At 37.3% G+C, this 24,230-nt stretch overlaps 1 protein-coding gene across 3 annotated transcripts in view; it reads left to right on the top strand.

The window, feature by feature from the left end:
* Nucleotides 1-24,230, top strand: part of LOC149190762 (uncharacterized) — a 184,647-nt gene that overhangs the window by 71,017 nt on the left and 89,400 nt on the right. For 2 of the 3 annotated variants that reach the window (XM_089412262.1, XM_089412264.1), the window contains exon 3: nt 9,403-11,224. In XM_089412262.1, the coding sequence (XP_089268388.1) occupies nt 9,403-11,224 (1,822 nt within the window). The remainder of the gene's footprint in view (nt 1-9,402; nt 11,225-24,230) is intronic. The other variant, XM_089412263.1, reaches the window with a different exon arrangement.

Below are 24,230 nucleotides of genomic sequence, written 5' to 3'. Positions count from 1 at the left end.
TCTTTTCTGCAATTCACCTCTTCTTAACCAATTTTTTCTGTACTCTCTTGACTGAAAATTTCAAAGCTAAAATGGACAAGTTCAGTTGGGTATATATACTTGTTTGAGTCTATGAAGAGACATGTCTATTTGGAGGATCCAACATGCCTTAGTGAGCCTATTCAACTTGGCTGGCAGCCTTTTTCAATTTTTAACATACACATATTTCAAAAAGTAAAATCTCTGCAATGACACACAGTTAGGAGGTAAATGAATACTCATTGGAAAGGGCATGACTTCCTATATAAGTTGGTGTAAAAAGAATTTCAAGGTTTTGTCTCAATGGTCAAAAGTATAATATTATTCATGATTTACGCTGCCCAGCCGGTTTTCATTGACTCGGCCTGGTTGACCGAGTCAACTATGACTCGGCCTGGTCATTGGATGACTAGGCCGAGTCATAGTTGACTCGGTCAACCGAGCCGGTTTGCTGGCCTGGTCGCAAATTTTTTTAATGGCTCGGTATGACCCGGCCGTTTCCGAGTTGACTCGGCCTGGTTGTAAAACACTGGGTTGAAGCCACCTTCTGCTTCCTTAGGATCCTTGCAATCTTGTCAGTGGTCCCTTGGATAAAAGGAAGATGAACACCAGAAAATCGATCCTTGGTATCTTTCTTAGTACTAGGACCTTTTTCAGCTCTGAGGAAAGCCTTAGTACATCTCCTAAGTGTTTTCTTTAATAATGGGTAGAGTAGACACCAATGTGCACTACATTTTTTCAAAAACTAGCTGTTTAATATAGTTGTTATATATTAATATTTTAATAAATTAATAAACTAATATCATTATTTAAATATTATTTTTCAAGAACTAGTAATATTTGGTTTTAATAAATTAATTTAAATATTATTTTTCAAAAACTAGCCGTTTAATATAGCCGTTACCTATTAATATTTTTAATAAATTAATAAAATAATATCATTATTTAAATATTTTTCAAAAACTAGCCGTTTAATATAGCCGTTACTTAATAATATTTGTTTTTAATATATTAATAAATTAATATTATAATTTAAACAAAATTGTTCAAATATAGTCGTTACTTGAAATTATGTCTCTACATTGCTCTCTATTTAAGCCTTTGCCATGGTCTGCCTCTTCATCTGGTCCTGATGATGAACCACACTTGTTGGTTCGAAACGCGTCGGCCAAAAAATTCTCTCATGTGATTTCTACCGAAAGACTTTGTTTAATTTAATTATGAAGGGTCTTGGTGATAAGATTGGGGACTCTACGATTGTTGAGAAGATATTGAGATCGCTAACTCCTAAGTTCAATGCCAAAGTTTCAGCTATTGAGGAAATGCAGGATTTGAGTCAACTATCTCTAGAAAGACTCCATGGGATTTTGACAGCTTGCGAAATGAGGACAAAAGAGGATACATAAAAAATTAGAGAAGTTGCTTTCAAAACTACATACAAAGGCAAACAAAAGCAAGAGCCAGAAGACACTAGCTACATTTCAGATGAAGGAGAGGCAAACTTTGTCAGGAAGATGCAAACGAGAACTGGTAAATTCAAAGGTAAGCTTCCATTTAAATGTTTTTCTTGTGGAAGGGTTGGACACTATGCTGCTAAATGTCCATACAAAGAAAATATTGATAGGAAAGAGAAGGGAAATAATGTCTCTAAGAAAAATGTCAAAAGAAATTTCTCTACGAATAAAAGTTTTTATTCTAATGAAGACAATGAAGATATGTTGGATGATGTGGTAGCTGAATATTCAAACTCTAACTCCAATTACAAAATTCTTATGGCTTTTGAAGATCAATTGGCTAGTGAATTAGATAATTGTGAAACAAATGATTTAATGAATGCATTGAAAGAAATTGATAGACTTAGAAATATAAACAAAGATATGGAAATTAAAGAGAGTAGTAGTGTTGAAGAAATAACCCTGCTAAAGACTCACCTAGAAGAAGCTAAAAGAAGAGAGGAAGTCTTGATGAAACAACTTCAAGAGAAAGAGAGGCATTGTGAGAAGTTAGAATCATAAATTGTGGGCCTAAGGAAAGATTTTGAGAAAACAGATTGAAATCTCAAATGGGTAAAGGCATATGAATCATTAGAGAAGATTAATAACGTTCAACACTCTCCTTTAATTAAGACAGGTCTTGGATACAATGCTGCTCATAATCACAAGGTTTTAGATCCAAGTCCAATAGGCAAAAATCCACAAGGTGATGACAAGGACCTTAATAAGACTCATCAAAAGCAAAATGAATCAAGTCACCCACCAGAAAGAAAGCAACCGAGATCAGAGATAGGACTAGTCCTCAGGTATAAAAGTTGGTTTAATGGTTATTGTTTTATCTGTAACTTGTTTGGCCATAAAGCCACTGATTGCAGATCTAGCAGGTGGAGTAGAGGCAAAAACTACCCAAGGTTGAGACTTGGCACTAGTATCAAACAAACTTCTTATTACATGAGGTGTTATGTGTGTCACAATCTCGGATACATGGCCAAAGATTGCAGGAAGACCATAATTTTCAAGTTTCGAGCCATCCAACCCAAAGAAGTAGGTAATTAAGATTCATGGGAAGGAGGAGCAACAACCATAGACATAGGGGAAGACAGTCCCCACTGCAGTCTATTGTACCTGATGCATATTTCTAAAAGGACTGCAGAAGTGAATGTGAGGTGCATAGCCTCATGGGAAGCAGATGGTAGCAGCATTGGAACTTGATGATTATCAGGTCCGCAGGACCAACTTATGCATGTGCTCAGGGGTAGCAATGCATGAAAAGAAGGTTTACATGTTTGCTGGTTCAACTTTAATGATGACTCCATGTGTTGCTAGATTATTCTTTTGATGATGATTTATGCTACTAATGTTGCATCTAGAAAGGCTATTGTGATCGGGATTGGTGATGAAGGGTTTGCATAGGTTCAGGGGGAGCATATCATATGCTTCCGATAGTTCATTGTTGGCATTATGGTCCTTTACTAGTAGAAAAAGGGAAAAGGCATTGCTTGGAGAAACTTTCTTTTAGAACTCTGTAGCTGTTGCATATATGCTGTTTGGATTGTGTATGAAAGCGTGTTGACCTAGGATGAGTTTATGAGTTGCTGATGGTGCCTCATTCCATAGTGTCGCTGCTGTTGTATAGATCAATCTTCTTACATTGTCTCTTTGATGCTTTGTTTGTTGTTTGACACTTTAATTGATGAGGAGAATATATATGCTGCTGTCTCTATGTCATGCTTTTTGTGCAGAGTATGGTGGTAGCTGTTTTCTTACCATGATTTTGCTGCAGAGCATTCATTGTTGGTATTGGTTGGCTGCTGATCAGTCTTATTTTGCTGCTACACTTAATGGATTTTGAGGATGCCGCAAAAGGTCTTCTTTGAGATTTGCATTTATATGTTGCTGCTAAGATTTTTGTTTATGGAGAGTAACCATGTGATATCATGTGTCATGTATTGTACTCCTATTGTTGTTGCTGCATAGAGCACATATCATTGTTCATGGACACCATGTATTTGTCATATCTCATTGTATTGATCGTGCATAGAGGAAAGCACATATGTGTACATTTGAATAGCCATGTATCATCATTGTCTCATCTTTTGGTGCTTTGGTCATGAAGAGACCTATGTTGACTAGCTTGTACCGTAAACAAAGTCATGTCTTCTCATGTATATCATTGATATAGCCCCGTTGCTTTGGATGATTGATGTAAACTTGGGTTCATAAAGTCATTGGTTTGTTATCGCCATGCTTTAAGAGAGGTATATATCAATCATATGTGTTTATTACAGCCCTATATATGCTCCATGAAACTGTAACGAATAAAATATATATAAATAATGTAAATGATAATAATCATAAATAATAATTAGTTAAGCTAGTAATTAGGCTGAAGAGGCATGTCTAATAGGACATGACTCTTCATGAAGAGACGCTTGATATATAAGCAAGTCTCTCGTTCTCAATATCATTCTTATTCTTATTCATACATGTAATATAATATTTGTATCCTCATGGATATCTGGATATTTCAAGTCTTTTGGAGTAATTACTTTATAGAAGGAACTTTGTTCGCTTCATTTGGTATCAGAGCAGTTGATCCTCTGGCATCTTCACCGCGGCACAGAGCCACGCTCTCCGATCCAGGTCTTTGACCATCAAATTCGTCAACATCGTTGCCGTTAAAGCGTTTCGCTACCTTTCTGGATATTCTCCATTTTTCTGATCTTGGCCATTGGCCACATTAATTTTGGATTTTTTCGATTGAGAGGTCTTTGACCACAATCAGCCTATCAGGCCTGTGGCCATTAAAAATTCAAAATTTTTAATGAAAATTATTTAGCTACAATAAAATCAAAAGAAAAAATATATTCCATTGCAAATAAGGAAAAAAAATAGTAATTAAAAATAGTGCACAAGAGGCAAACCATAAAGCTTGTTGCTGCACAAATTGCTGCTGTCGCCCTACAAGAATTCTGCAATAGAAGTCTGGATTTGTCATACATATTTGGGTTAATTACTGAATCAGTATTCGCAAACGTCATTTGTATAACCTCCTATTACATCCACACAGCTGTACAACCTCCTGATACGTCCGCACAGCTGTACAATCCTGCGTATGACCATGTTGCCACAACAAAATTAACAAAAAATATCTGGCAGTTTATTCAAGGAAAAGATTCTGTCGTGATAGCCGAGAGTTGGTCAAACTATGCATTGTTGCCTTCCACAATCATACATCAATTCAATTCAATTCAATTGCACCATCGATGATAAGGAAAAGACGTGACGGTAGCTAGAAGACACAACAAGTCCATTAGAGAGAAGAATTTATATGCCTTTTCCCAAACAGCCGTTGAGCCTCCACAACGTCGAACCGACACAACCACCTCGTCCATCCCTGCGTCCGGCCCTTGCCCTCAACTCCCACTGGCAGCGTCCCTCACGCTGTTAACCACGCTATAGGTCGGAGGTAAGCACGCTGAATTGTCTAAGCGGAAGCTGCGTCGTTTTTTTTCTCTGCGATGGTCTCTGTGGAAAAAAAAGGGTCGACATTTAAAAAAAATAAAAAATAACGTGACTGTTCAAACAAACGTGACCGTCCATAAATCCTAATATACGTATAGCATATAAAATATACATATATTTAACTAAATTATATGTAATTAAAACTATATATAATTTGTAAAATATACATATATTTTATTAGATTATATATATTTAAAATTATATATATATCAGTAACATTAATTAATTAAAATAATATATTTTAATTAATTAATTTAAAAAAAAAATTATATAAAAAAAAGGGAAGAAGAAAAAAAAACAAAATATATATATATATATATATATATATATAAAGGTGAATTCCGAGATTCAAAGAAGTAACAAAGTTTTGAAGTTTTATAAAAGGAATTACTTAAAAAAAAAAATCCCAAGTTCATCTTAACAAAGTAAAAATGGAGTCAATCGTTGACGATAAAGAAATTGAGTGTAGTTCAGAAATGAAAGAGGGAAGATTTTCTAAAACCTTTAGTAAATGTGTTGATACACTATTTAAAATCAAAGGATCACTCGCAGGAAGAGATATCATAATCTCTATCAGTCCTGCTGAAAAAAGTAATTATGTTAGTCCTAAATGTGCTAACCAATTGGTGATTCCTGAATCAAATATAGTTGAAACGAATATTTTTGGCGAATATGACAAACAATATGACATAAGCAATCTACACCTAAGTATTGGAGATTACACTTTTACCTCGCAATTCACCGTGAAAACCTTATTTCTTGACGATAGTGACATTGTTTTGGGATCACCTTGGATGGAAACTCTAGGATTTGTCATCTTAAATACGAAGAAAAAGTTTTTAACATTTTCTTACAAGAAGAAGAAAATAACGCTCCAAGATTTTACACTAAAACCAAATTCAGTAACACCAGAAGATATCTCAAATATTTCAAAAGTAATGTCTCAAGAAGGTAAAAAGGTATTACAAAATATGCAAAAAAGAAATGGACAAAATCAATGTTGACAAAAATGAAGAAGTTTCTCGATTTAAAAACCATAGCGAAAAATTACTGTCGCAAATTAAGAAACTTAAGAAGGATAAGAAATCATTAGAAAACAAGGTACAACAACTTATCGAGAAAGAAGCATCAAATGTAGGAATTCAAGTTGATGACAAAACAACAAATACCGATTCAGTGAACGTCACAACTTAGGAAGAAGACAAGCAAGTTGAAGAAAAGACTCGTTTGGATGTTGCAGTTCAAACAATGAACTTCCCAAGAGAATGTTCCATAACCAACTCAACAACATCTTCGCCAGAAGAAAATATAAAAATTGCCGCATGCCCAGTAAGGAGAAATCAAACCAAAAAGGTTCCCTATCGGCATCTGAATCATGAGAAAAGACAAATCAACCACGCTACATATCGGGACCATTCAGAACCTAAACGACAAATTGATGTTCCAAAGAACAATGACGTAAAATCAATCCAGTCTTATGCTGACACGTCGTTACAAAATTCCAGTGATCAGAATACTATACCGAAGATTAATCTTGGATGGTCTGATCCCTTCTCAGTGTGACAATTTTGTTTGTCACTTAGAAGATCATATCAGCTTGTATTGATGAAGATGACTGTTCTGAGACAGAAAGACTTTCGAAGCAGAAAAAGAGATCAAGCCTTTTTCATCGACAAGCTTTGAGGACAAAGCTTTTTGAAGGAGGAGGCAATGTAATGAATAAAATATATATAAATAATGTAAAATAATGTACATGATAATAATCATAAATAATAATTGGTTAAGCTAGTAATTAGGCTGAAGAGGCATGTCTAATAGGACATGACTCTTCATGAAGAGACACTTGCTTGATATATAAGCAAGTCTCTCGTTCTCAATATCATTCTTATTCTTATTCATACATATAATATAATATTTGTATCCTCATGGATATCTGGATATTTCAAGTCTTTTGGAGTAATTAATTTATAGAAGGAACTTTGTTCGCTTCAGAAACCTTGTACTTTTATTGCATATCATTAGGAGGTCTATTGCAGAGGCAAAAGTGTTGGTAGCCCCAGCTTATGCATAGGGGGAGCGTGGTCTGAGTAAGAAGCATATTGCGTAGCCAAGTTATTTGTTTTACTTGCAGGAGAAACATCAGAGGATTGGTCAACATAGTGTTGAGCACTTTAGGGGGAGTACTTCTCTCAGCCTGTTATTGCCCTTTGCCCTTAATGTCAAAGGTGGAGAGAAGGACTTGGTGTTTTGGAGGAGGTTGACATCAAGTCCAAAGGGAGAGATTTTTGGCATTATGGCTGGTGTGTTGGCCTTGATGTCAATCTAGATCATGATCTTGTCACACTATGACACTGTTGGAGAATTGATGTGCCTAGTCAGGTCATGGTTGGATGATGACTCCTAATGATTGGAGATGAGTTGCAGGAGTTGCAAAAGGTTGCACGAGGTCTGGAGTAGTTGCAAGAGGATGGACAAAGTTTGCAGATGCTTGAAAGTGAAATTCTACTCAGAAAACTGAGTTGACACAGGTCACTAATTGAGGAAGGTTTACTGATGCGTACAGAAGTTGTCGAGGTGTTATGGAGACTTGACAAGGCTTGAACAAGTCCTACAAGTGTTGAAGAAGACGTCAGAAGTTCTACCACATAATGTGCTGCTAATAAAATAATGGTTCCAAGCCTAGATCTACTACATAATGTGCTGCTAATAAAATAATGGTTCCAAGCCTAGATCTACTACATAATGTGCTGCTAATAAAATAATGGTTTAGATAACTTTGAAAATGAAAGCATAAACTAAGTAAAATTTGATCTTGCATGAAATACTGAGTCATCCCCCGTCCTCTCTCAGTATTTCTAACAGGTTTATTCTTATATATGTGTTTTTTTTTTGATGGAAGCTGGACCCATTAACACAGAAATAAATAAAATATTTTTCATAAAAGACATTGCAGGAAAGTAACATGATGATCAGTGCAGTACTTGACCTTATTGAAAAAGACAGATTAGGAATATGGTTAACAGTTGATCCAATATTCAGCCCCTATAGAAGCCCAATATGCCTTTAAGATGTCCATTGTGTCCTTCTTCTGTTCAGTGTGTTAGTCATTATCATCTTATGCATATTCTGTGACCTGCACCATTGTCTGTAAAAAATATAATATACAACCTTTATGAATCTCCAAACTTTTCTAATAATCAGTTAAGTTCTGTTCAAATCATTACACTGTGGAGGATCAATCACTGCACTCTGTAAGTATTAACTGGCTAAGACATTACCATAACTGCAAAGGCATATTTGTTCTGTGTCCCCGACAAGTTAGGATAACCGTTAAAATAACTCATCAGTTAATAATTCTAATGGAAGTGCATTTTTGGTTATTCTATTACTCTTGTACTCAATTTGACTCTCCCTTGCCCCTTTCCCAATCTCATGCTTGATTGGGACATGTACATATGTTGCCATTATTATTTAACAATTTGTATAAAAGTTTTATGTTTGTTTATCAGCCTTTTTATTTTTTCATGGTGTATCAAAGAAAACAATTTGCATAAAAAGGGACATTGCAGGAAAGTAACATGATGATGAGTGCAGTACTTGACCATATCTAAAGAGACAGATTAGGGGTATGGTTAAAACTTAAAACTTGACAGTTGTTCCAATCTTCAGCCCCTTGAGATACCCGCTATGCTGGCAAGCTGTCCTGTTATATCCATTTTCTGTTCAGTATGATGGGCATTATCATCATAGGCTTATTCCATGACCTGCACCACTGTTTGTAAAACATATAGTATACAGCTTGTACAAGGCTCCACACATTGCTAATAATCAGCTATGTTCTACTCAAATCACTGCACTAGCAAGGATTAATTACTGTAACTATTAGCTAGATTAGGCATTACTGTAACTGCAAAAGCATGCCTGTTTTTTGTGTCCCCTACAAGTTGGAATGTTCATCAGTTTATAATCCCAGTCGAGGTGCATCTTTAGTCACTTTAATACTCGTTCTCATCTCTGACTCTTTCCCTTGCCCCTGCCTCTGCCCCATTGTCATGTTTGATTGGAACACAGACACATATTACTGTTATCATTCAGTAATCTGTATACAAGTTTTACTTTTGTCTATCAACGTTTTATTATTTTCTGGTGTGTTTAACCATTTTGAGAAAGGTGATTTGCATGACTTTGGGAGATGTTGATATTGTCACTGTTTAGCAAATATTCAATATTGTCAGTTTTTCTCTTTCAACATACTTTTCACATTAGATACGAACCACCAAATTTATCCAGTTTGTATGACATAGTTTTCCTAGTTCTGTAGTTTTATGACTTGGTCATTTTGGAATGACACATTGCTTCTCTGTAGGTACAAAACTTCAAATAAAGGAGATTTTCCTTCTATTACTTTAACACACAAAGAAGTTGGCGGTTCTTATTATACTGTAAGAGAAATTATGCGGGAACTTAAACAAGAAGATAAATCATTTGAAAGTTTGGGTCCAGATTTAGATGTCATGGAGCCAGAGAGACCAGCAGTAAAACATTCTGTACAACCCTTGTCTATTCCATGTGAATTGATTTCTAGTTCAACCAGTCAAGTTGAAGAAAGTAATCACAGCTTAGAACCAATTGAGGAAAAATATCAGGATATTTTACCAGATAAGGAAGAACAGGAGGGTTTCGTTGATAATGGTTTGGTGGAATCTTTTGGTCATAATGACCAGACTCTAGCAAAGCAAGAGATTCAGGTGGCGGATAGTCCACCAAGGACAATTGCTACACCTATGTTGGCGGGCATGGAGCATTTGGAGGAAATGAAAAAGGGACAATCCTTGGAGAAGAAAGATAATAGCGAATCTAAGAGCTTTATGTGGCATGAGAATCCAAATAATGAAAACACTATTGACTTGGCAATTGTCTCCCACATCCAGGAAACTGGAATTGTTGGTAATGGAAGTGTGATGGAGTCCTACAGATCTCAAGTGGACAATGTCATGGAGCCAGAGAGACCAGCAGTAAAACATTCTGTACAACCCTTGTCTATTCCATGTGAATTGATTTCTAGTTCAAGCAGTCAAGTTGAAGAAAGTCATCACAGCTTAGAACCAATTGAGGAAAAATATCAGGATATTTTACCAGATAAGGAAGAACAGGAGGGTTTCGTTGATAATGGTTTGGTGGAATCTTTAGGTCATAATGACCAGACTCTAGCAAAGCAAGAGATTCAGGTGGCGGATAGTCCACCAAGGACAATTGCTACACCTTTGTTGGTGGGCATGGAGCATTTGGAGGAAGTGAAAAAGGGACAATCCTTGGAGAAGAAAGATAATAGTGAATCTAAGAGCTTTATGTGGCATGAGAATCCAAATAATGAAAACACTAATGACTTGGCAATTGTCTCCCACATCCAGGAAACTGGAATTGTTGGTAATGTAAGTGTGATGGAGTCCTACAGATCTCAAGTTGAGAATGTATGCAAGTTTGAAGCCTCCAAAATTCAGGACCAAGAGTTTAAGGAGCTTTGTGGCAGTAAGTCATCAACAGTGATTGTTGGTAATGAACCTGTGATGGAATCCTACATCGGTCATGTGGAGAATGAAAGCAAGCATGAAGCCTCCAATGTTTGGGAGCAAGAGTTTAATGCAATCAATGACAATAGGTCATCGGCAGTTATTTCAAGTGAAGATGTGTCTCTGACAGAACTACAATCTTCTTATGATTTGGGTCCTGACTCTTTTGAGAAACAGAATTTGCCAGAACCATTAGAAGAGCTGGAAGTTGCATTTCCAACTGTCCTTGAGAATGCATCAATATCTGTTACCAGGAAAATGGCAGCTTGTGATAGCCCTTTAGCAGAGAACCCAAATTGCTCAGGATATTCTGAAGGATATGACACACATAGTCCTTTGGGTACTTCCCAGCTTGTCTATTCAACATCAGATTCACACTCTACCACCCATATGACAGAATTACCTGTTGATCTGGCCAATGATGAGGAAAATTCCCTACTTTCAAATTCAACAAATAATATGCTAGAGGAACCTACAACTCTTGCAGATAAAACAAACTTGTCAATGGAAAAACACACTACTAAAGGAGAGACTGCTGAAATCCAGGATGGTATGATGGAGTGTCAACAACTATCCAGTCCTAACATTGGTCAAGAGCAAATGCTGACTGGAGTTCAGGTTAGCTGGTTTACATTTGTCTTTGGTATGCTGATTTTCCATAAATTTACTGAGTCATTATATTGTGTTCTGTACTGGAATGCATGAATCATAGAGTACATGACAGACTTAACATGCCATAAACACGTTTCAATTATCCCATGTCATATAAGTTTATATGAAACTATAGATGATTCTATTCCAAGTTCCAACTACTAGGTAGTTGAATCAAATAACTAATTGACTCTCTCCTAAGAATAAGTTTACTGTTATTTATTACCTGAGTCATTCGGTTAAGCGCTTCAACTAATCTAGTAATTGGAATGGGAGCATCTATAATGTGTGTGTGTGGGTAGGAAAAGAGGAGAACAGATAAGTTTTTTTGAAGCAAGAGGGTGAAGAAATTCCAGAATCCTAGGCTTCTAGAATAGTTGGAAAGAAGTGAGGGTTGTTCATGAATCATATTTCTTTTCATTAAGATGAGATAAACTTCGATTCCGGTGATCTGCAAGCTGCTTGAAATTCATATCCATGGTGAGTTGTCCCGTAAAAAGATGTCCATTAGATGGTGGCAGGGTGGAACTAGCCACTAAATTTAGTGACTCAAATTCCGGAGAAATGTAGTATAGATACAAAACCAGAACAAATGTTTATGGTTTTCAGCATGGTTTCCATAGAAGGGGCATTTAGGTTGGGGGATGCCAGGGTGGTCTGTAATGACCCACTTACAACTATAAATAAAATATGAATATTAGTATACATACGAGACCTCCATACGATAACTACGTATGCATGGACCTCACCAGAATATCATATATATCAAATTAGGTAGGTAATACATATACCACCTTATATATATATATGATAAATCCTTAAACTAAAAAAAATTCTTAATTTTAATTTACAAACTATATTTAAAATTAAAACTAATAAAATAATAATATAAATTAATTAAAATTATAAACTAAATAAATCAAATTAATTTATTAAAATAATAATAAACTTTAATTAAATCAAATCCCACGTATTCAAAATAAAATCCATAAAATCAAATGAGATTTGATTTTTATAAAAAGTTACACGTAACAAAAATAATGACACAGACATGGGAAGAAGGCGGTGGGCAGAGAAATAAAAGGAGGAAGAAAATCTTGAGGAAGGGGAATTTCTGAGAATCTTACTAATTGAGAGGAAGAGTTCAATTGTTCTTAAGTTTTTGGGCATGGGGGACCAGATTGCGTCAATTGAGCCACACTTTGGGACTGAGTACTTAGGTTGTACCCAATTTGGCTGGGTGGTTTTGCTCTTTTGGTAACAGGAGCGGGAATGGGAACAGGAGCAAATTCTGAGGCATCTTCAACCATAGTAAGCTAGGTAAGTACTCAACAGCGAATCAATGAAATTTTGATGTTATGAGTTTTGTTTAAGTTCACAAAATAGTTTCCATATTTTGTTAAAGGAAAGTGTATGAGTAAATCAAAACCTTACATGGCCAGCCAGTGGCCTCTTACAAAACAATTTTATAGTAGAGCCACCTTTATCTACTAGTTGGCTTTATAATTGAAGGCATTGGCCTCGTTCCAATTCCAGTACTTCCACCAGATTACTCTGGATTGCAAGCCAAACTTTATAAGAGGGAATCTAGAATGAATTCCTTAATATGCTTTGATAAAAATGCCTATTAGGATTGGCAAGTTTGAACCTCTCATTTAGCTCAAGCCAAGGGAATTGGGGATGAATCTAAGCAACAAATATGCCTCTTTTGAAAACTTGAAGGTGGAGAATTATGTTGTCTTGACCAAGGTTTTGCCTTCATGAAGGTCATGGGATCACCATAGAGGATGATCATTGAAAGAGGTCCAGAGTGCTCAACGGGTATAGTTGAGTGAGTGCCTCTCGAAGGAGACCTGATCACACACTAGGGAAGGGTGTAGTGAGGTTAGTGGACCCGATCACACACTAGGAAGGGCGTAACGACGTCCTTTCAACTTCTAGACCCAATCACCAACTAGGAGGGGTTGCGTGAGGTCCTGGACCCGATCACACACTAGAAGGGTGTAGTGAGATCTTTCAACATCTAGACCCGATCACCAATCAGGAGGGGTTGAGTGAGGTCTTGGCCCAGAGTGCTCACTAGGAAGGGTGAGTGAGTGCTAGCTAGTTGAGGTCTCAGTATTTTGGCCCAGGGAGAGGTCATGGGGATTGATCACTCTGGAGGAGTGAGTCGTGATATGTGACATTTCCATGGGTTTGGTACCACTCTAGATATGGCCATTAGCAGATGATGATGATAATCTGACATAACCTTTTCTTTAGAGAATTTTGTCAACTTGAGAACACTTATGACAATGATTATAAATACCTTCCTAGTTAAGAAAGATGTTGAATTAGTAACTATGGTCAGTCTTCATAATGTATATTTGGTCACTTGATGTACTTGTATTTATTATTGTAAAGCATATTTAAATGCTAGAGTCAAAAGGAAAATTTAATCTGAGTCAAAGTTCCATTGCGACTTTTAAAAGAAGGAAATTTGAATTTTTGAATTGTAATTTTTGGCTCCAAAAGTTGTCAAGTCGGCCTTCCTCCAAGTCAAGTTGGCCCAGGCAAAAGACACACCCATTCGGCCAAGACAAATCACTATATAAAGGCAGCTCGACCTCCTCCACAAGGGCAATTCACATCTCTCACACATGACATTTGTTGGGCAAGCAAGCGAAGGTCAAGAAGGACGAATAGGATGGAGAAGAAGACGAATTAGGCTCTCTTTCTCTCTCTTACAATTCACATGTGTGGATAGACTCTGCTCTTTCTGGTTCACAATTTTCTTGGCCATTCTGTTGCAGGGGGGCGAAGTTCTGGGCCACTGTAGGGGCTGAAATTTTGGGGCAACTGACAGCTGCAGGAGGGCCGAAATTTCTGGGTCAGATCAGGTAGAGTGAACTTCTGGATCAGATTGGGAGCTTGACTTGGAGGGGAAGGCGAAGTTTGACCATATGTCTAGGTGTGTCTCTTGTTGAACAAAATGGTTTCTCTATTGAAAAGGGTGCTGGGTTTTTCCCCTGGTGGGTTTTCCTAGGGTAAAGCTTGTGATCTTTACTGTTCTACTGTTCTTTATCGTTGAATTCTTGAAGTATAATTACTGAATGATATACTGGAATAAAAGTAAGAGAAGATCTACATCAAAAGTGATTATTAGTTTTTCAGAAATACTATGCTAGTTTCTATTGCACTAAGAAAATCATCAATGATGTCATCTTCAGCAGAGGTAAGGCTTACCTCAAGTTCTTAGCTTCTGGATGTATGAAGCAGATAGGTGTGAGGATGAAGTATCTGTACCTATTGCAGGTTGAGACAGGTGCAACCTTGAGCAGTAAGGCAGGAAGTGCGCAAAGTAGAGACGTGAAGTTTGAGGAGGGCAACCTCTGAGGGAGTCCTTTGAGCAAGAGCAAGTTAGAGTACCTGAGGAGAAGCTACTCACTCTCAAGTAAGAGCCTCATCTTGTATCATAGATTGAGTTCCAGCCAGGTGGTAAGAGGGCCACACAACAGGATGACCATGAGTCAGAACAGGGTTAGGAGAAGAGACCAGGATGAGTGGAGTCAACCACTCAGTCAATAACTCCAGTACAAGGAGGAGGAGAGCCAAGTGGGCTGATCAGGAGGGCCAAGAGCTAGTTGAGACTCCTAGCTCTATGCTTAGGCAAAGAAAGCAACCACAAAGGTATATGGCACTGATGATTGAGTTGATAGACTCAGAGCCTTCTTGTTTTGAGGAGACAACCTCTTAGTAGGTTTGGCGGGATGCCATGGTGGGGGAATATTCCTCCATAATGAAGAACTGTGGCTTGGAGATTGTGCCACGCCCAGAGGGAAAATCAATAGTAGGCTCACGATGGGTGTACAAGGTTGAAGCATGGAACATATGGGAGTGTGGAGAAGTACAAGGCCAAGTTTATGGTCAAGGGCCTCTCACAGGTTGAGGGCATCAACTATGATGAGACACTTGCCCCAGTGGGTCGTTATTCATTCATCAAGAGGATTCTAGCATTAGCACCACAGATGGGGTGGAAGATCCACCAGATGGACGTGAAGACAACATTTCTCAATGTGGTGGTTGAGGAGGTGATTTATATGGAGCAGGCAAAGGTGTTTGATACTTTCAGCAGAGTAGTCATGTTTGTTTGCTGAAGAGAGCTCTTTATGGGATCAAGCAGGCTCCGAGAGTATGGTACACTCACATTGATAGCTACCTTCAGGGATTGGGCTTCACTGAGAATGAGGCAGATGCCAACCTGTACTACATCACAGTTGGAGGGCTTCCACTCATTCTAGTGCTCTATGTTGACGATATTATATTGACTAGAGTGAACAACTTGATCCAGGATTGCAAGGCAGATCTTGCAAGGGAGTTTGAGATGAAGGATATAGGGCTTATTTACTATTTCCTTGGGCTGGAGGTATGGCAGGGTGATGGGGAAATCTTCTTGGGATAGGAGAAGTGCACTACAAAGATCCTTAGGAGGTTTCATATGCAGGATTACAGGCCCATGACCGCGCCTCTAGTCACAAAATGGAGGAAGGTGGATGCTAGTAAAGTAGAGCGAGTATATGATTGTGTACAGAAAGGGATAGTGAAGTTATGTACATTCCAATAGAGGAGAAGACAACATATATCTTGACCAAGGCATTGGCAAGAGGCAATTTTGTCTATTTCAGAGATAAATTGGGAGTTGTACAAAATCCCTTCCTTGCTAAGAGGTAGTGTTGAAAATGTAGCGAGTGAAGGTCTTCTTGCTTGCTCCTTATAGCTAGTGAAGACCTCAAATTGTCTTTCTCTAACATGAGTGCAAGCTCATGAGTTAGACTTCAGTTAGGATGAGTTTATTTCTAGTTTACTAGAATGATCATCAAGATGGCATGCGTAGAGTTGGAGCTTCAATCAAGTGGAATCTTCATCATTTTGACAATAGAACGAGGTGGCAGTTACAAGTTTAGTTAGAGTGAGTTAGCCTTCAACCTTGATTGAAGGAAGAACGAGTTAAGACCCCAAGTATTGATTAGAGAGAGAACGTATCACTGCCAGTTAAGTCACTATCAAAACTTGACTTCTAAAATTGAAATGGGCCTCCTTGCATGTTCAAATTGGGTCTATAAAGAGGAGGATGAAGGCACATAATACACATAGGTTTGTGAAATCATCTTTGATTGTGGAGATCCATAATTGAGCAACACTTGTGCACAAAATTGAGAGCTTGTGTCCTAAGAAATAGGAGATCACAAGTGCGCAAGGAAATAGGGATTTGTGCTAAAGAATAGGAGCTCCCTTGTGCGCTAGGAAATAGGAGAAGTGCGCAAGGAAATAGGGGGTCCAATGCGCAAGGGAATAGGAGCTGGGATTAGGCAAGAGGAAGGGCAAGTCAAGGCTATTTAGCAGGGGAAGAATTGCATGCTAGAGGGCTGAGAATCGAGATCAAGCAGTGATCAAGGCAGGATGAGATCAATTGTATTCGCTGAGATTAATGAGAAGAAGCAGAACGCTTTCTCAAGAGACAAATTTCTTTGTAATGGACCCAATTGCTTAAGAACAATTCGTTAATTTTTCACTGTGTTCTATGCTATTATAATCTCTTAAAACAATTTCTTCCAATTTCAATCACCCCAGTAAGAGATAAGCAATTATAGATAGAATAGTAAACAGTGAATGCACAATAGAAGATAGCAAATCACAATGAGACTTATGTTGGATGGTGTTGTCATTGATATCAACCCTGTGGTTTGACTTTGACAAAAACACCTATCATTGATGTCAAACAGTTAATGACTGCTTCTTAATAATTGTCTGGATTACCTTCAAGTTGGAAGCTCCACTATTGGATGGTTGAAAACCCTAAGTTCTAGGCTTGGGTTCCTTGGTTAATGGATATACCCCAAACTTGTCGGAGGTTTTTGAAGCGGAAAATCAATAAGTTTGTCCTGGATATCCACATCATTGGATTCTCCTCGTCAAGATGTTTTCGGTGATATGTGGCATGCCTCGAGAGGCCTCCTGGTTTGAGAGATAATTGCGTTTGAAGTTGATGACCCCAGTTTTTGGGCCAAAACCCCAAGGGGTGGTGACATGGCAGTCATTCATTGGTTTTGGTCATTAAATATCAAGAATAAAAGTTATTTATCTTGTCTTGTGGCATAATCTTCTTAGGAAGCAACTCACAAGCTTCTTGCACCCATATGAAGCATCACTCATCTATTTAAAGATTAAATTCCTCACCCACAAAGGCAGTGGCTTCTTTATAAGGATGTCTATTAGATAAGTCAATTTTCTATAGATATTTTAAGCCCTCCAACGTTCACTTTAGGAACCCCTCTTGCCCACACAAAGCCTATAAAAGAAGATCTTATGTACTCCTCCAAACACTTTAACTCAACCATCTCTCTTATGTTTTAGCTCTGATTTTTTTTTTCAGATCTCCCGAGGCAATAGCAGCGAAGAAATACAGAAAGCATTAGGGTTTGGTCTTTGGTTTTTTGGTTTTGGTTTAAGTGCAGAACTTTGACTAGAAAGGAGAGCGATGTCATTACAAGCAGCCAATGTAATATCTGTGCTTAATACTCATAATTTCGGACCTGTTTCATCATCTGTGCTATCTCTGAAACTTCAGACCTTTTGTGAGTATCTGCAGCCCTGTACTTCAGTGTCAACACAAGGATTTTTGTATTATGTTTTTGTGTTTCTTTTTGTTCGTCTGGGATTCGCTTGGGAATCTTTTAACTGTAGGTACAAGACCTTATTGCAGACCCTAGGCATTTATTTCGACCTAATTGTTAACTGTTCAACAAGAATTTTTCTTTTGTGTTTTCAATTTTGGATATGGGACTCGGCACCCTAGTTAGAATCTAGCTCAAGACCTTAATTTCTTTTTCGGTTCTATGGTCTTATATTACTATGTTTGCATTTTGTTTGAGTGATTGAATTTTGTTTGATTGTAGACCTATTTCAGGACCAAAACAAACCTCTCTTGGGCAGCGAATGTTTCTTATTGTGTTTTCTTCAAGGTTACTTGGGAGCAGAAGCGACATTTTCAATCCGTTATACCTAAAACATAGATAATAGGATTTTTAAATGAATAAAAATCTGTTATACCTAAAACATAGATAATATAATTTTTAAATGAATAAAAATCCGTTATACCTAAAACATAGATAATAGGATTATAATGATATAAACCAATTAATCCCATTATACCTTGAGTAAAATAAATATGAATAAATAAAAATATAAATCGAATTGACTAACTAATTGAAAATAGATATATTTTTCCATTGACTTTATTTATATTCTAATAGAAATTGCTACTTTTCTAATATAGTTAATTTTTTTTATTAAATTAAGAATTAAGTCAAAGAACTAACTAACTAATTAGTTTATTTAGTTATTACTCATTTATTACTTCTTATTATTTCATATAATAATATTAATATAAGTCTTTTTCTAGTCTTTGATGATTTAAATAATAAAAAAGTCTATTAGTTTACTCTCAATTTAGTTAAATGCGAGCAATTTACATTTAATTGCAAATAGAAATAAAACTAACTATCTAATGATTTAATTAACTATATGTCCCTCTCCATATCTCTTGGTTCTGTCCGGTCACCCAGTCTAATGTAGCCGTTTCCTGGTCAAATGTAGCCGTTCCTTGTCAAATGTAGCCGTTAGATAACCTACTCTCTCTATTTATACTGCAGCCATGATCTGGTTCTTCAACTTGTCTTGACGATGAACTACACTTGTTGGTTCGAAACGTGTCGACAAATGAATTATAATCTGATTTCTGCCGAAAACTCTTCTCAATTTTTTTCTTCTTCAAAAGCTCCCAGTTTGGGAGCGATTCTGGGAGCAATTTTTTATATAATATATATATTTTTATATTTTTTATATTTTGATGCATATATGTCAACAAAAGCATGTAGAATGATGAATTAGATATAAAAAGCATAAAAAACATAGATTGAACCATAAAACAACAATCATGTAGAAGTTATAATCTTCATCAACCACATCCACAAGTTAGTAACATACAACATATTGAGTCTCATGATTCATCAATCTTAAAGTTTCAAGCTTTGAAAATTCAATATATAATATTTATCATAATTGATCACCAAAGTTGTACTTATAAGCTAAGTGTAACCATTACAACAAAGAATATCTAACATGAAATGAAATGAAATGAAACAACTTTTAACTTTCACGAAGCATCATATTCATAATTCATTACCAATGAGTTATAACTTCAAACTTAAATTGTCATATGTTGATAATTGTTTACAAAAAATATCATAATAAATATGAACGAGTCAACAGTAATTAAAACTACTAGAAACTAGAAAAGACAAGTAAATCTATTATCTATAGCTTCCTCTTGCCACCACGAGAAATGTCTAATTTCTAAGCAGGTCGTGGTGGTCTTCTAGGAGTCTCCTCCCGCACAGTCACATGACCAGAACCAGAAGGCACATGCCCTCCACATGAGGATGTCGATGGAGGCGGCGGCAACCAAGGAACAATACTTGGAACTCGAGCACTTGCATTGCTACTGGATGGTGGCGGTGGCATGGTTGTTGTTGCTCCATCATCATCTCATAAGTTCTGCTTCCAATTCTTCAAGATGTAAGGTGTCATCCTCCAAATTATCGTCCTTCGAGTGGTTGTCCCAAATTTTATATGTTGGATCCTCATAAGCCCAATCACAATAATGACTCAACAACCTCAAGTTGTCGTGCACATAAACCAAGATTTCTGCCCGATTTTCATTGAGTCTATTTCTTCTCACATTATGCATGAATTTGTAGGTGCTCCAACACCTCTTTGCAGAAGAAGAATTTACAACCTATGAGAGGACTTTTTTTGCCAATTTCGGCAAAATTCCGATGCCGCCATATGCTTCCCACCATGTGAGAGCATCAAATCTCTCTCTATCTTCCATTGCATGCAAAGAACCAAACAAATCAGTGAAACTAAAATATCTGCCTAATTCAAGATGCAGATTAGCACACTCCTCCTTGTCAGGTACCAACTTGTCTAATGCTTGCATATATCCTGTAGGTACCTCTGGATCTGTATGGGGTTTGACCCTAACCCCACCCCCAGGTGCAGGTTGGCCCAACCAAGATGGAGAGTAGTATTTTGGCATAAGGATATACGCCAAGGCATGTAGTGGAACATTAAGTTTATTCTATTGTGTACACACACAGTTGTGAATCAGTGTACACAAGTTGGGATCATCTTTTTGAACAATATCTTTAATTTGCCCCAACATGGTATCCATATGCTCATACACCTCCCCAATCACTGGTTTATCTTTATTTGCAAAATGAATCATGTTATAGATGAGCTTGGTGAATTCCAATACTTACCTCACACGTACCCAAAACAGACCATCAAGGGCGGTCTGCTCCACTTGTTCAAAACCTTGCTTGTCAGCTGCATTTGTAGCCTTGTCCTTTAATACCTGCCAGTGTGGACTTGATACGATGCTAGCCAATGACTCTCTTATCTTCAAAAGGCGCCTGAAGGTGAGGTAATAGCTAGCAAATCTAGTCTTCACAATCTTCAATAGCTCCAATCTTGAGTGACTGTGGAAAAGCCCATGGGTATTGCTATGATTTGTAATTAATTTTATCATTTGTTTGCCTCTCTTGTACACATCACCAATCCATTTGTATTGTTTCTTTTTGTTCTTAATAATATCATGCATCAAAAGGTTCATTGTGTGAACCAAACACCCAAACCAAAATATTTTGGGGTATTTATCCTCAATAATTGCTCCTGCTGCCTTACAATTAGCAACATTATTAGTGATGACTTGAATGACATTGTATGGCCCAATACCTTCAATTGTTTCAAGTAATGGTTCTGCAATGTTGATGCGGTCTTGAACTTCTCTGAGTAATCATACGCTGAAAGAAAGATGGCACCACTAACAAACACAACAAGAACACTTATCAATGGCTTGCCTTTTATATTTGTCCATCCATCAGATAGAATGGACACCCCATGCTCAGTCCAAGAATTTGTCATTCTACTCAAAGAATGTGATATTTTTGCTTTTTCATGATCAAGTCCAATGGTTCTAGCATTGTCATACCTATGGCTCTTGTATCCTTTGGGGGCATCATTTATGGCAGAAACCATTTCATGCCAATAATGTGAACAAAGAACATTGAATGGTATCCCACATGCATAGAGAAACCGGTAAATTTTTGAATCCACATCATTCCTACACCCTTCGTCAAGGAAATCTGATATGGTTCTATGCCTTAAAGAGATGTTTGTTCTCGTGCCTCCATATCCACTGCCATGGGAGGATGCTAAAGGAATTCTTTGTGCATGTTGATGTGATTGTGAGCTATGTTCAAAGAAACCCTTTGATTTTTAGATTTGTATTGGGCTTCCTCCTCTTCCCTTATGTATTTGGCTCTATCTGTTGCTGACACACTTGCACAAGTTTTGATTCCTATTGGTTTATCTTCATCCCATGGCCTTTTCCCACAGAGGTGCCTTCTGGCATAGGTGTATGAACCTGTGTAAGTTTTGTTGCAATGGGGGCATGCAAATTTAGTGGTTCCACCCCCTTTCCCTCCTTCAGGCCTAGAAACATATTTCCACAATGGGGTTTGGTCTTGTTTAGTTTTTGGGGCCTCATCATGTTCACTCTCTTCCTCCTCACCAAGGTACTCCTCTCCAGGGTTTTCATCAAATCCACTATAACCCACTTCTTCATCCTCTTCTTCATCATGATCAACCCTCCTTCTACTCTCCAACACCATAATAACCAAAAAAGGAACCAAGAAGAAGAAAATGCCAAGCCATATAACCATGATGTTTGAACTTTGAAGTTTTGAGTCTGCAAAAAAATGGAGGAATGGGAATGGGAATAGAGTTTTTTTGTTTGTTTTTTTTTAAATTTAAAATTTTTTATTTAGCAATGAACATAAAAAATAAATGCTAGATTAGAGTGTACATCCTACCTCTTTGGCCTTCAATCCGAAGCTCCAATCTCCCTTGCAAGTTCCTCAAGCTCCTCCAAGCTCCTCTCTCTTACTCTCTCCAAGCTCCAAACTCTCTCTTGCTCCTCTTGCGCTCTCCAGTGGATGAAATTATGAATAATGGGAGGGGAGAGGGTCTTTTTATCCTTTCCCCCTCCCCTTTCCCTCCCTTTCCTCCCCCTCTCCGCCGCTGGTCATTGCCCCTCTCTCGGTTGTGCAGCCTCCTTTTCCAGCACCGGATGGGAGCATTTTTTATGAGGGGGAGCTCGATTGCTCCCCGATCGCTCCCCCTCTTAAAAATCGCACCGGAGCATAGGGGAGCGGTCAAGGAGTGACCGTTCCCCTAATCGCTCCCTAAAAACCAGGGAGCGTTTTTTTTAAAGGGAGCATGTTCCTGACTAGTTCCCGAGCAGAGCGCGAATTGGGAGCAAGTTCATGGGGGGGGGTGCTCCCCCGCAACCCTGGTTTTATTTTTTTTATGTGATTTGCCTAGGACAAGTGGTAAGTAAACATCAAACTACATGACCTTGAGACTTTGTTGGCCTTTATTATTGACAGTGATTTTTGACTTGATCTTGGTGAAAGTGACATGTGAATAAAGACACCTTTTCTCAGTTATACCATTGTGAATATATGACATTAATTCTCACCATAAGATAGTGGTAGTAATCTCATGTTAATTTGAACAACTTCAAGTATCAATATGCACTAATCCAATGATTGACTTTGTTCACCATTCTCTATGGCCTCATCTCTATTCACATACGGACATTTGGTTAGAAACAAAGTTAAATTCAAATATCTATTGCTCAGAAGTAGTGAAGAAATATATACATATCTGTTCCAGTGCTTAACTTGAATACTGTATAGTGTGGAAGCTTGTGATAGAGGGAGCTCATACTATGTTGATACAGTTCATGTTATAAATATGCATGTAAAGATATTATTCCTATATACCTCGTATACTGATGTTGAGCAGACTTATTATGGCATTCATATGATAAAGACCTGTGGTCTTCACTGTATTGAAGAGTGAAAGTGACATGTGAATAAAGACACCTTTTCTCAGTTATACCATTGTGAATATATGACATTAATTCTCACCATAAGATAGTGGTAGTAATCTCATGTTAATTTGAACAACTTCAAGTATCAATATGCACTAATCCAATGATTGACTTTGTTCACCATTCTCTGTGGCCTCATCTCTATTCACATACAGACTTATGGTTAGAAACAAAGTTAAATTCAAATATCTATTGCTCAGAAGTAGTGAAGAAATATATACATATCTGTTCCAGTGCTTAACTTGAAGACTGTATAGTGTGGAAGCTTGTGATAGAGGGAGCTCATACTATGTTGATACAGTTCATGTTATAAATATGCATGTAAAGATATTATTCCTATATACCTCGTATACTGATGTTGAGCAGACTTATTATGGCATTCATATGATAAAGACCTGTGGTCTTCACTGTATTGAAGAGTGTTTGAAGCCATAAACAATGTGTGAAGACAAGAGTGTATAACTACAAACAATGATACATATAACAATAACTTTGTATTTTGATCTACATACAGTGATAAACATTCACTCTTAGCAACAGTGATATATATATATATATATATATATATATATATACCGTTGTTTGATTATGTGATATGATCAGATAGTATGACAATTTGGAAGGTGCTTCATAGCTACATCTAAGTAGCTATAAGACGTATGCAAGTAGGCCTTCTTGGGCAGAGTTTGAGACAGTTACAAGAAGGTCATAGGGATGACCTAAGGCATCTAGGATTGTGCCATTATTAGACATCAATGCTCGGTACTTGCGACAACATAAGCAACTTGGCACAGTGATTCAGATGATTTCGCTATGAACCATTGAACACCTATTCATTGATGAGAATTGCAGTACTGTGACATTAACCATTGCAGCCAGGGTTTGATGTGTAGCAATGTTGTGTAGTACACA

Source organism: Pinus tabuliformis, chromosome 3_1 (genome assembly GCF_031772625.1).
Source record: "Pinus tabuliformis cultivar Carrire ecotype Pingquan chromosome 3_1, CPIR1, whole genome shotgun sequence".
In the NCBI taxonomy this organism is placed as follows: Eukaryota; Viridiplantae; Streptophyta; class Pinopsida; order Pinales; family Pinaceae; genus Pinus; species Pinus tabuliformis.
This window is presented reverse-complemented; position numbering and strand designations above follow the sequence as displayed.